The sequence below is a fragment of the Prionailurus bengalensis genome, chromosome B3 (genome assembly GCF_016509475.1).
Source record: "Prionailurus bengalensis isolate Pbe53 chromosome B3, Fcat_Pben_1.1_paternal_pri, whole genome shotgun sequence".
Classification (NCBI taxonomy): domain Eukaryota; kingdom Metazoa; phylum Chordata; class Mammalia; order Carnivora; family Felidae; genus Prionailurus; species Prionailurus bengalensis.
The window spans coordinates 145,391,732-145,405,735 of NC_057355.1; the positions used below are offsets into that span (position 1 = coordinate 145,391,732).

The 14,004-nt window shown below is 48.2% G+C and overlaps 1 protein-coding gene across 3 annotated transcripts in view; it reads left to right on the plus strand.

Moving 5' to 3' along the window:
• The window catches only part of TRAF3 (TNF receptor associated factor 3), a 119,223-nt gene that overhangs the window by 90,086 nt on the left and 15,133 nt on the right, over positions 1 to 14,004 (plus strand). For 2 of the 3 annotated variants that reach the window (XM_043557062.1, XM_043557063.1), the window contains 4 exons: positions 546 to 713; positions 7,707 to 7,787; positions 10,530 to 10,604; positions 12,182 to 12,274. In XM_043557062.1, coding sequence (XP_043412997.1) covers positions 546 to 713; positions 7,707 to 7,787; positions 10,530 to 10,604; positions 12,182 to 12,274 — 417 coding nt within the window. The remainder of the gene's footprint in view (positions 1 to 545; positions 714 to 7,706; positions 7,788 to 10,529; positions 10,605 to 12,181; positions 12,275 to 14,004) is intronic. The other variant, XM_043557064.1, reaches the window with a different exon arrangement.

Here is a 14,004-nt window from a genome sequence, read left to right on the forward strand (position 1 = left end):
ACGTCTTTTGATTAGCATCATATTTTACCCTGGAAGATATTTGAATTGGACTTTTTTAAAAAATGTTTATATTTGAGAGAGAGACAGCGTGTGCACACGCGCAAGTGTGGGGGAGAGGCAGAGAATGAGGGGGACAGAGGATCTGAAGCAGGTCCCATGCTGACAGCACAGAGCCTGACGTGGGGCTCGAACTCACAAACCGTGAGATCATGCCCTGAACCAGAGTGAGACACTTAACTGACTGAGCCACCCAGGTGCCCCAGGATATTTGAATTGGAATAAAACAAAGTCCTTAGCAGATAACCATTCGTTTGCCCAGGGAGGAAAGTCGGCTTGCTCCTTTGAACAGCAGTATAGTTTGAGTAATCGCTAAATAGAATATGAAATTCATCGTCTCCCAGTATGTTTGCCACCCTTCTCTGTGAAACCTAGTCTGGTGGCGGATGGAAACATTTCTGGAGGAGTTAGCTGCGTAGAGGCTGGAATCTGGCATTTCTGATCGAATTTCTATGCCAATTAAGAATTTCGAGGCGTTTGTTTTACAGGTGCATTTAAAGAATGATTGCCAGTTTGAAGAGCTGTCGTGTGTCCGCGCTGACTGCAAAGAGAAAGTGTTGAGAAGAGACCTGCGTGACCACGTGGAAAAGGCCTGCAAGTACCGGGAGGCCACGTGCAGCCACTGCAAAAGTCAGGTCCCGATGATCACGCTGCAGGTGCCCGGCCCTCCTGTCTCCCCTGCCTGCTGCTCAGTCCAGGTGTAATTTGTCACAGAATAGCGTTCAAAACGACTATTCTAAGAGGAACAAAGAGAGAAGACAGGAGTTTTCATCTGACTTTAAGTCACAGTCAAGCTTTGTTTGTTTTTGCCCATTTTGATTTGTGTAATTAACATTTCCCCATTGCTTCGATTGACTATCCCTTGGGATGCCAAAAAAATGAAGACTGATTATCAAAAAAGGTAGAAATTTTCTTTTGTCCCAGGAAATGTCCTCAAAATCTTCTGGGATTGCCTCATCTTTTAAGCAGCTCTGGAACATAGTCACCACTTCGCTAGGGTAATTCATCCTGCGGTATTGAAGTGCAGCTGTCTGTCTTGGAGAGAGATGCAGATTTAACATTTTTCATACCTCGATTATTTTGGCACAGGTCTGTGTTGTGCATGTGGCAGAAATCAGATCCCTTATCTGTAAATTAGAAAGAGATGTTGGGAGCAGAGGACAGACTTTGAAAACGGTCAGTGGTACAGTAACCCTCAAATGTTTGTCCATTTCTTGAACAAATATTCACTGCACGCCTGCTGCGTGCTGGGCACCGTTCTGGGAGCCGGGGGTTCGGTGATAAGGTTCACCTTCCAGTGGGAAGAGGTGATTAACACGCAGACATACTGTGTGGTAGCAGCTTGTACTGTGAAGAACAACACACTAGCATCATGGGAAGAGGGCTGATGAGGGCTGGCATCCCCGAGGCCGTCAGTGGCCGGTGCGGGGAGAGTGCCCTGGGCAGAGGGAACTGGCCTGGCAGGCGGGTTTCGGGAACCGCGAGAGGCCCGTATGGCTCCCAGGCCCGGGGCAGAGGCACAGTGCAGAGGAGAGGGTGGGGGCAGGCAGCGGGCAGCCGTGAGCAAGGGGGTGATGTCAGAGTTCCCCGTTACGGGCAGCGCTCTGGCAGGTGTCCCAGGTAGACGTAGGGTGAGAGGAAAACATGCAGGCAAGGCACGGTATTGGCCTGCGCAGGAGGAAGGAGGGAGGAGCCGGTGCACAGGGGCACGTTTGGAAGGTAGAGGCGGAGGGATTAGCTGGTGGCTTGACTGTGGAGAACGTGAAGTATGGCACCCAGCGTTTGTAACTAGAGCAGCTGGAGCAACTGAAGTGTCTACGGAGGGGGGCGCAGTAGAGCGAAACAGGCTCGGGAGGGGGGTCGGGGAGTTGGTCTGGGCTGCAGGTGCGGCTTGATGAGGTGGTCCTTGTAGCTTTGGCACTGGGGCCGGCGAGGAGGAGAGCCAGGGTCCGAGGACAGAGGCCTGGGGCACATGAACGCTTACTGAAGGCTTATGAAGGCTGCTGAGGGGGGAGGCGTCTAGCAAAGGAGTGGCCGGTGTGGAAGGGTCAGGAGACTGGTGCTCCAGAGGCAGAGGGAGCCGGAGAGTGTGGGGGTGGCAGGAAGGGCAGACGTTACTGAGAGGCGGGGGAGGGGAGAGGTTGCTGGGAGCACCCTGACTGATGGGACCAGCAGGCAGGAGAGGACCAGAGACGTGTGGCCGGGGTGTGGGGGCCACTGTTGGCTCCCGGTGGATATTGTGGAACATTTATTGACCAAAATTTAGGAAAAGTTTGTTTTTCTGTAGGAAATGAGACGTACCCTAATTCACAATCTTTATAATTTACCTTACTTTGTACAGCTTTCTGACACCTGCGACTTTCTTCTCTTGTGAAATCTTTTTCCTGTATGATTTCTGTAGACATTTCTAGTTATTAAGGACTTTTCAGAACTGTGGAAAATGGGAATAATGTTCATTCTAATTGAATAATTCCTTCAGTAACTAGATTCAAGTGACCGAGACATATGCCTAATGAGCACTACTCCAGACTTACATGTGTTGCTAGGTTGCTACCAAAGTTATACTTTGCTTCTTTTTTTTAAATTTTTTTTTTCAACGTTTATTTATTTGTGGGACAGAGAGAGACAGAGCATGAACGGGGGAGGGGCAGAGAGAGAGGGAGACACAGAATCGGAAACAGGCTCCAGGCTCTGAGCCATCAGCCCAGAGCCTGACGCGGGGCTCGAACTCCCGGACCGCGAGATTGTGACCTGGCTGAAGTCGGACACCTAACTGACTGCGCCACCCAGGCGCCCCAGTTATACTTTGCTTCTTGCAAAAATCAGTTATCTTTATTTGCAGAATAGAACCCAGGAATTAATTTTCATTTGAGAAAGAATTGTAGTGTCGGTTAAACACTATATAAGTAACTGACTCTGAATTACAGAGGAGGCTGTAAAGAGACCTTTTTAAAAATATATTTATTTTTTAATGTTTATTTCTGAGAGAGAGAGAGAGAGAGAGAGAGCAGCGGAGGGGCAGAGACAGAGGGAGACACAGAATCCAAAGCAGGCTCCAGGCTCTGAGCTGTCAGCACAGAGCCCGACGCGGGGCTCGAACCCACAAACCGTGAGATCATGACCTGAGCTGAAGTCGGACGCTTAACCGACAGAACCACCCAGGCGCCCCATGAGAACAGTTTTTAAACAGACACGAGAGGGTGGCTTGAGGCACATGTCAGTTTCCGTCAAGACCTGTAATAGAGATGAGGGGCGTGCCTGCTTGAGATCACTTTGGTGAACCTCTCCCCTGACACCAGCAGGGCAGTTACATGCCCGGGAGGGGACTTGCCCTGGACCTGCCCTGGGCCTCCTGTCCTGTCAGTGCTGGGATTTGACTCCCGGGTCTCATTTTGCGGCTAGGAGCACGCTTTGTTTGGTCCTCTCCTGCCGCAAGTTTATTTTCAGAAACAGCAGCCTTCTGACTTCGGCATGTCTGCAGCCCCAGGTCGTCCTGACACTCCCACATTTCCTGTTTTATCAAGTATGTCACATACATCAAACGTTGATGAAATACACACTGACGGAACCAAAACCCTGGGCCACTGCAGTTCATAGAATTTCTTTCCTACGTGTAAACCATGGTATTGACATTATATCAGCTGTTTTCAAGTTTTTTTAATTAATTTATTTTTTGTAATGTTTGTTTATTTTTGAGAGAGAGAGAGAGAGAGAGAGCACTAGCATGAGTGGGGGAGGGGCAGACAGAGAGGGAGACACAGAATCCGAAGCAGGCTCCAGGCTCTGAGCTGTCAGCACAGAGCCCCACGTGGGGCCTGAACTCAGGAACTGTGAGATCATGACCTGAGCTGAAGTTGGATGCTTAACTGACTGAGCCACCCAGGCGCCCTAAGTTTTTTGTTTGTTTGTTTTTTGTTTTAATCCATCGATCAGCACAAGTTAAAGTGCCAGGAGAGAATCCCTTCCACATTTTGTCTAGGAATTGTTAAATATGGTCTCTTTATTTTATTTACTTCTACTTGTTTTTTATTTTTTCATTTTATTTATTTATTTGAGAGGGCGCAAGTGGGGAAGGGGCAGAAAGAGAGGGGGACAGAGGATCTGAAGCAGGCTCTGGGCTGACAGTAGTGAGCCCGGTGCAGGGCTCGAATTCATGAACTGTGAGATCATGACCTGAGCTGAAGTCGGATGCGTAACTGACTGAGCCACCCAGGTGCCCCCGAATATGGTCTCTTGAAACAGTTTTGTTAATTTGTGGGAGGTCAGAATTCTAAAGATCTCATTTTGTGGGAAGGATGTATGTATTGTAATGGGAATATGTCCAGGTACAGCCACTGTGGAAAACCGCTTGGCAGTGTTTTATTAGGTGGACCGTGCATGTACTCAGCTAATTAGCAGTCCCTCCCCCAGCTGCGTGAGAGAAGCTGTCACACGTACACACCAGGAGATAGGGCCACACTAACCGAGCAGGGAAATCTGGAAACGGCCCCAGGCGTCCGTCAGCTGGAGAAGGGCGCATCAGTTGTGTGGAGCTGGCAGACTGGGACGGAGCGGGGAAGTCGTAGGACGGCGTTACCAGACAACAGTGCAGGTGGGCCTGGAGCTCGTGTGACACGGGCACGAGCCTGAGAGGCAGAATGCTGTGCTGGCTCTCAGCGGACCCATAGGGTAGAGTTCCGTTTTAATAAAATTCAAAAGCAATCGAAGCAAAACCGTATTTTGTTTGGCCCACATATATGTGCAATGAAATTTTTTTTTAAGCAAAGGAAGCAGAAACACAAAATTCTGATTTGGGGTTCAGGCGTTCCTCCCTGGAGGAAAGTGGGGAGAGTTGGAGACGGGCACACAGGTCAATGGGAAGTCATTGGTTCCCTGCTTGTCCTGGGTGGGTGTCTACTGTGTAGTTACGCCTTATGCCTTGCACATGGGTTACGTGTAATTTCATAGACCAGACTAATTCATTAGTGTGGAGAGAATTCTTATGTGTCAGTAGGTTATCAGGTTTTTCACCGGGCGTATTATTTTCCTGGGGCCGGCGTGAGAAAGTACCACAAAGTTGGTGGCTTAGAACAACAGAAGTTTATTCTGTCACAGTTCTGGATGCCCGAAATCCAAAACCAGGCTGTTGTCAGGGCCCTGCTCCCTCCGAGAGCCCCAGGAGGGACCTTTTCCCTACTCAGATACCTTCTTCTGGGTGTGGCCCCTCCACTCATAAGGGCTCCCAGGGTTGCATTCAGGGGCCCCATCGTAACTGATTATAGCCACAAAGACCCTATTTCCAAGTAAGGTCATATTCTGAGGTTCTGGAGAGACATGAATTGAGGGGCTCACTATTCAATCCACTACATTGGGCAAAAACCATGAAAAGGCAATTCACAGGAAATAGAAATGATTAATAAATATGAAAAATACACTTAACCACACATTATTAAATAATTGCAGGGGCGCCTGGGGTGGCCCAGTCAGTTAAGCATCAGACTCGTGATTTCAGCTCAGGTCATGATCTCACGGTTGTGAGATCGAGCCCCGAGTCAGGCTCAGCACTGGGTGTGGAGCCCACTGAAGATTCTCTCTCTCCCTCCCTCCTTCTGTCCCCTCCCCGATTTGTGTGCACACACGCGCATGCACACACACTCTCAAAAAAAAAATTTTTTTTTATGTAAAAAAATTGCAAATTACACTCCTGGCCTTTTCCACCTGTCAGGTGGTCAGAGATTGAAAAGTTTGCTAGAATTGACAAGGGTGTAGGAGTGTGTGTTCTATCGACAGGAGTGGGTTTGTGCAGGGTTATTGGAGGGTGGTTTGGCAATGTCTGTCAAGATTCATTTAAAATGCCTGTCTGTACCCTCTGATACCCAAGCCTACTTCTGGAAGTCTGTTGTTCAGATACCCTTCCATGGATCTGCAGAGACACACATTTGAGGATACAGATGGGTCTGGCCCCAGCCTCGCCTCCCACCCTTCCCTCCCCACCCCCTGCCCCGGCTCCCCACCCAGCCTCCCCTTGCCGCAGTGCTGATTACCTGTGTGCTGGCCTGGGGAATGGAGGGGGATTGAGGGGTAGTTCAGGAAGGAGGCATGGCACCTGTGCATGTTTGCCCTGTGACCCCTCCAGGCTCCTGATTCAGGGCCGCTCCTCCCACTTACACATGAGGCAGGGGGTGGAGCCATTTGTCCAGGGTTTCCCATTGAAAGACAAAGTCTAGGGGATTCCACGCACAGCCGGGAAATGGAAAGCCAGTGTCCCCCGTGTGGTACCTCTTACGGGAGGCCTGCTGGTCAGGCTCAGCCCAGCCAAGCGCTTTCTGTTGAGCTCTGAGCAGCTGTGGCTGCACCCTCTGGGGGCTCTCCCAAGCCCAGGAGCAGAGCAGCCTCGAATCGTGGGTGCCTTCTCTGCACTGCAGACCGTCACACAGTGCGCTCACAGACCCCGGACTTAAAAACACTCTGAAGCAAGCTGAGTGCGGTGCCCGGCTCCACACTGTGCCTGCCTAGTCAGATTGAGGCTCTTGGCTAGTGCCCCCTGCCACCCTCCCCGTCATTCAGCTTCGCAGCAGCACAACTGTGGAGCCCTAATCTGGAAAACCGGATTAGGAGAATCAGAAGTGTCCCAGGGTCACAGAGGAAAACAGCAAGCACCCGGGCTCCCTTCTTGCTCAGTGATGCTGCCCCCAGGAGCCTGTCCCACATGTTGTGTCATGTGGCCTGCGGTCACGTGTGTTTTCTGCCTACATCGGTCTCTCTCTGGTGGCCTCTCGTCACATGTCTGGTGGTGCTCTCCAGGGCTCTTGGGTTCCATGCCCTAACTTTGCTACTGATCAGATGCCCAGCAGGTGCTTCGGGCATGGGTGTAGTGGTTGCCATCATCCAGGCTCTCCAAAGTTGAAATTTGTACCATCCAAAGAAGGGCTAAAGCGGGGCACCTGAGTGGTTCATTCAGTAGGTTAAGTGTCCGACTCTTGGTTTCCTCTCAGGTCATGATCTCACAGTTCACCCCACATCGGGCTCTGTACTGACAGTGCAGAGCCTGCTTGGGATTCGCTCTCTCCCTCTCTTCTGCCCCTCTCCCACTCATGCTCTCTCTCGTTCTCTGTCTCAAAATAAATAAACTTTAGGGGGGGGGAAAGGACTAAACCAAAATTTGTCCATATTTTCCATGCATTAAAGATAATCTAGGTAAGGTTTCAGGGCAGTAATTTAAAGACCCAGTGGCTCACACTGTTGGAAGTATTGGAGAAGCATCATTTCCAGATCCCAAACTGAGAGGCCAAAGGAAAACCATCCTGATCTGTGAGCAGAGGCTGGACACTGGGCTGCAGAGTGAGCAACGGCGAGGGCTGAGCCTGTCTGTGCTCTCGTGTCAGGGCTGTGTGGGCACAGAGAGGTGTTGCCCCGTGGAGGCAGCTTTGTGACTGTGCTCCCGAGATTGTCCTCACCTGTCAGAGTGGAGCAGATCTCCTGAGACACCTTACCTTTGGGCTCTTAAACTTTGAACGTGAGGACTCCTCCAAATGTGTTAGAATGACACCAAACAGGGACAGTGAGCGGAGGGTTCTCTGGGTCTTTGTGGTGACAGAGGTGGAGGTAGGATCCGAAGGGAGATGGGCTGTATGTCTCAAAGCTGATGACACCTTTTTTTTTCTCTCCAGAAACACGAAGACACTGAATGTCCCTGTGTGGTGGTGTCCTGCCCCCATAAGTGCAGTGTCCAGACCCTTCTGAGGAGTGAGGTAAGCGGCACGGAGAGGACCTGTTCAGCAGCTGGTGAAGTCTTCGGGACTAGTGTGCCGTAGAGTCCGTTCTTCCCAGTAGCTGAAGCCAAAGTTTTTACAGATCACGATACTGATACGTGTAGTAGAAAAATGATAACCCGTTTGTTGGGGCGTAAGAAATTTCAGAAGCAAGCAAATAAAAGCTGCAAGTGATTAAATTCAGAGCCAAATGTTAAGAATTGAGAAGCCGGAATTACTTTACAGTGCAAGCAAAGGTAATAACTTTTTAGGTTCCCAAAGAAGAAGCTATTTTTCAATCTGTAAAATAGGAATTACTGTAAGATTATCTCAAACTAAATGACTTTACAGACACTCCAGAACCATTTGGCCACATATACTGCATGGGGTTGGTGCTGAGGAGCAAGGGGGCCCACATTTCAGGGGCCGGTGAGAACGTACCTGCACAGCCTCTCCCGGTGCCCTTGGTACGCTTTCTTGAGGGTGGGTAGATTTTACATCTTACGTTACGTTAACTTAATTTGATCGGGATATATCCAGATGGAAAAATTCCAGGGATTCGCAGATGTTTTTGCATCCAGTACTGACCTGGAGCCCCTCTGGTTGCTGTTTTGGAAGCATCTGGGGCTCCCGTGGCTCAGTGTGCACCTGTGCCCCCTGGCCCCCACCCCCTTAGGCCCCTTAGGCCCAGGTGCTCCGATCAAAGGAGGCTGCTCACCTCAGCCTTTTTCAACAGCCTGGAATTTTACCACTGGGTATTGGGGAGGTGAGGGTCAGTGTCTCACGTCCCCACTGACAAGAGGACCTGTGTGGCCTGGAGGAGCCCCAGAACCAATCTCACCCACAGTGCATCCTCCCAAAAGGTGACTGTCCTAGGGGAGGGCAGGGCCTTGCCTGGTGACAGGGCTCCCTAGGCCTGGATGTGCCTCCAGGAGTAGCGCGGAAGTGCATACAGATTTCTAAAACTATGACGTCCCTCTGCTAAAGTGAATGGATGAAGAGTCTGAACTATTGAAGTGGTGACCCGGGTTTTTACTCCTTCTGAAGTTTTTACTCAGGGCTATCTCTAGGGACAGAAGCTAACTCCATTTGCCTCTAAGTTATTTTTATTTTAAAAATCTTTCAACCTGCATTTATCTCGGGTTTCTGGTGAACGATGCTCTTGGTCTGTAGATTATTCTTGTCTCTATCCGACGCTCCCGTAAAGAACGATGGCGAAGGCTCTGGGAGCAATGGTAGCCAATTCAGGGAAAAGCACGGCCTTGGATTTATGGCAGTGCCCTGAAATCAACATCAGACACACGCATCCCTGCTTTACCACTAGGAGCGGTAGCTGGATGGGTTCACGATTGTACTGGGGCACTGAAGGAGCATATTTAAAGAAAATTTTAAGCCGGCATTACCATGCACAGTCTCATGCTCCATTTCTGTGCCAGTCTCCTGTCATCTGCCTCTTGGGTGCTTCCCTCCAGGCGCAGGCCAGAGCTTCCCTCCTGCGCTCAGAGGAACATCATGCGTGCTAGGCTGCAGGCCTGTAACCACCACGACTCTGCCCAGGCTCAGAGACCTTTGGCAGACGTTGGCCCGTAGGCTCCCCACTTGCCCTTCTCTGCAGCTGTCGCAACAGGGCAAAAGAGCACTTTCCTCTCTGTCCTAAATACTGACCTGAAGGAAAAGGATTCAAGGACTCTTCATCCTGCCGCACAGAGGAGAGCCATAGAAGGGCACGGCCATGCGCCTCTGGGAGTACGTGTGTGTGTGTGTGTGTGTGTGTGTGTGTGTGTGTGTGTGCCTGCACGTGGGGAGACACATTCCCCGGGGCCGGCTCTGCGGTGCGCTTAGACGCCGCCTTCCCTAACTCAGGGTCTAATTGTTTTCCATAAAGAAGATCTACCCCTAGAGTTTTCCTGAGGAGAATTTCTTCAATAAAAGAAGTTGTCCTTAAATTGTATTAGCTTAATGAATAGCGCCATGTCTTTAAAATGTAGACATTTCGATTCCCTTTTCTCTCGAGGGGGCATCATAAGTGGTTTTTATTTGACGATTTGCCAACAGTTAAGCTGAACAAAGGGGTTTTTCTTACCCCGATGAGTTATCCTCTCCCAATCTCTCCTAATTTTCTTCTACCAATTAGACGTGACAATATTAAGATTCGTGTTGTTAGAATGACCCTAGCGATCTGTGAGAAGCTACATGAATTTATGGCCACTCAGAGGGAAAAAAAAGTCTTTTCAGAAGAAGAAAAACTCATCTCGTTATCTTGAGTATTGAGAGTAATGGTACATCGTGTAAGCTTGCTCTGAAAATAGTTCTCTCTGTGTACCGTATATTAGGTGTGTGACCCAGTTACATCCTGAATGCTTTCTCTTTTTTTGTGTTTCATGCGATTTTTGTTTATAGTCTTTAAATGTTCATTTCAGTTCACGTTTTTTCCCTTTCTTTTTTAAATTCTGGCGCTACAGACGGCATGTCACATTTGGAACGATTTGTTCTAGAGAAACTGCAAGTTTGAGAAATGTTACAGTAACTGTATTTCTGTATTCTGGCGTATGTATGTGTATGCACGTGGCAGCAGTGTGCACTTACTGCGGGTGAGTCTAGGAGGCAGAGGACGTATGCTCGCCCGTGGCGGACGACCCCCCTTGGTGACAGTGCAGACCAGATGCTCTCTGTGCCCTTACTGTGTTTGAACGTTTTCGTACGAGCGCCTGTGCCACAACTCACGCCTCTTTCCCGTTGCAGTTGAGTGCGCACTTGTCAGAGTGCGTCAATGCCCCCAGCACCTGTAGTTTTAAGCGCTATGGCTGCGTGTTTCAGGTCAGTATCCAACATCTATCCTTCCCCGTCACTGACGTTCTGCCCTGGGAGAAAGTTACTATGTTAGCGTCTTCTCGTGCAGGTTCTGCACTTGCAGTGTTTGCAGGGGCGGGGTCGCCCTGCTGCGTGGGTGACAGAGGCCGCACGCAGCAGCCGCGGGTGCTCGCTCCCCATGCCGGTGGCGTTCTGAGATTTCAGGGGGACGCCTGTGCTGAGAAGGAGGTCAGGACGTGAGGAGAACAGCCACCTCTAAAACCAGCTGGGAAGCGGGACACGTAGAACTGACCGTTGGGGCGGGGGGGGTGGTTCTAGAGAGAGTGTCACAGAACCTGGTATAGGTGGATACAGCCCAGACACGGTTTGAGCGGTGTGCGCATCAGCACACAGTCGCGAGGACCACTCTCGTGTGTCCGTAGACGCGTGTCATATTATCTATGCTACACCTCCCAGCACAGCCACGTGGAGAGGGCGTCTCCGTCACTGCCACGCGGTGCTGCGAGAAACCTGTTTCTGGGGTTTTTGTTTTTGTCGTGTTTTGCTTTTAACACGTCTGAGATGGCTAGTGAATTTGAACTGAGTTTCATTTAAACGTATATCTTAATCTTAAAACTATCAGAGGGCAGTATATATTACAATTAAAGTATTTCATATTTAATTGTGTATGTTAGCAATAACAGTTATTATGAACTCAGTACAGAGATATTGGCATCTCAGTATTTTCTTAGAAGATAAGAGTAAGAATGACCGTAGCTTCCCCTTTGTCTCAGTCTCTTAACGAGACAGGGCCCTCACCACTGTTATGTCGTATGTAGTACCATTCATTCTGTGTATGTATATATATATGTTTATATATAGCGATACTTATATCAACATATATATATGAATATTCTATGTACAGAGTATATGTTTTGGAGATCATTAAAATGCTTTCTGTGGCTTCCTAATTTTCCAGTATCAAAACAAATTATATTTTCATACCAATTATTTCCTTAAATACATGAAGTACTATTTCATGTGCTTACTATCACTGCTCTAAAATGGTCTCCATCTTATGTACTCTGTAGATTGTTTATGTTTTGTATGTAACTTTCCAAATATACTTAGAATAGCAAGGAACAGTACATTTCTAATACGGCGTATTTCACTACTAAGTTAATATTTTAGCAAATTATTTAGAATCCCGCTTTGGTTGCGTGCCCACTAGATTGCTGTAGCGGTAGCTAGCTGTAACCGCAGGTGTCTAAGCATTTTCAGTGTGCGTTTTTCATGAAGAAACTTAAAAAAAACGAAAATGATAGGTCTAAGATTTAATTTCTTGATATTACAAGTATGACACACAGATGAGCAGGTGCTTGGTAAGAAGCTTGGGGAGCAAAGGGCATGAACTTGAGGTTGTTGTAGAATTAATTGCAGGGCACCTGCTCTTCCCCCCACCCCGAGCATGGCCCTTGGAAAGCTTTCTGTGGAGAAGGCTCCCTTTTTCCTGTTTAGAGCTGGTTTTAGGTCGTGTGTTAGTCTTGCTGCGCTCTGTGAGGGGGGGAACGTCGGCTTGATGCGCTGTGTCTTTGTTCTCGCAGGGGACAAACCAGCAGATTAAGGCCCATGAGGCCAGCTCCGCGGTGCAGCACGTCAACTTACTGAAAGAGTGGAGTAATTCTCTGGAGAAAAAGGTACGCCACACTGTTTCTAGCTTTTGCTGGCTTTTAATAATCTCTTCAAATCATTTAAAGAAGAAAATATTTTTTATAGTTATTCATGGTTTTGGATAAAAGAAACAGTATCAGGAGAACGTAAAAAAAAAAAAAAAAAAAAGTACATTTCACATGACCCGGAGCTTATAAATGATGAAGGCGTTTGGGTTGGTTTGTTCTTTGTTAATTGCCGAGCAAGCATGCGGTGCCTTTTTGTTTGTTTGTGTTTAATCACATTGTGGTTACCTTAGCATTGACCTAGAACAGGGATTATCAAACTTCCAAACCTTCCTTTCTCTCGCCATCAACTTCATCTTTTTATAAATAAAGTTTGATTGGAACACAGCCATGCTCATTCATTCGCCTGTGGTCCGTGCTGCGTATCCACTGTAATGGCAGAGTTTAACATCTGAGACAGAAACTGTACAGGCCTCACAGCCCAAAATATTTACTCTCTGTTTTTTTTAGTGAAAAAGTTTGTCAACCCCCAATCTGGAAGGTGACCAGCGCTAAATGCTTCAGCTTTCTCTGTCTTTCTTAGGAAAGACAGCTAGGAAAAGCCATTTTCCTAATCCTAGTGTAGGAGCTATCACTTTATGGAAGTTTGGAGCAGGGAGCCCTTGTCCAGCGGGGCATCTTTTCCAGAGGCCTCAGTTGTGGGGCTGGGAACTCCTCACACCTTCCCCTTGTGATAACGTCTCCCCAGGGGAGTTTACTCCGTGGCATTCAGCTGGGCCAGGCCCTCTTTTCATGAGGAAAAGGTGAAAACTTCCAAGAATCAGTAGAGAAGAAGTTGTTATAGGAGCTCTCATTGTGGCTTCTCTACAACAATAAAAACTTACGTCAGTATTCCAGAAGCATTTACTGAGAATTTGTAGTAGGAGGACACTAAGGTGAATTAGAGCAGCCTGTTTATTTTCTGAAGATCTGTAGAGATTTGAATACCTTGCTTCCTGTGTTAAATTTAACCAATTTTTTTAAGTTTATTGATTTTGAGAGAGACAGAGACAGCGTGAGTCAGGGAGGGGCAGAGAGAGAGGGAGAGAGAGAATCCCAAGCAGGCTCCGCACTGTCAGCACGGAGCCCGACACTGGGCTCGAACTCACAAAATCGTGAGATCGTGACCTGAACCAAAACCAAGAGTCGGACGCTTAACCGACTGAGCCACCCAGGTGCCCCTAAATTCAACCAACTTAAAATATAAATGTATTTGATAGAGTCTAATATTTTAAATCAAAACATTTTTATTAACTCTGACATAAAGTATTTTTTTGGTATAAATGCTGATGCTGAGGATGAGAAGCGTTAGAAGGGTGGGCATGTCACATGTACACACGCACACGTGTGGCAGGAAGAAGGGTCTCATTTAACGGTGAAATGAAAGTTGTGTTAGAGGAGTTGTTGATGACTTCCTCGTGAACATATAGCAGTTGCTCTGAGTGAGTGATGGTTGATTGGTAAGTCTTTTTTTCCCCTTCTGTTTAAAAAATGTGCTCTGTTTCTGCCTTTTAAAAATTACAGGCATAGATGTCAGGACTCTGTGTCTCATTGATACTCTGTTTCTCATTTTTTTAAAAATGTTTATTTTTGAGAGAGACAGAGAGCATGTGAGCACAAGAAAGAGAGCGGGAGAGGGGCAGAGAGAGGAAGACAGAGGATGTGAAGCTGGCTCCGAGCTGACACCAGAGAGCCCAGCTTGGGGCTCGAAC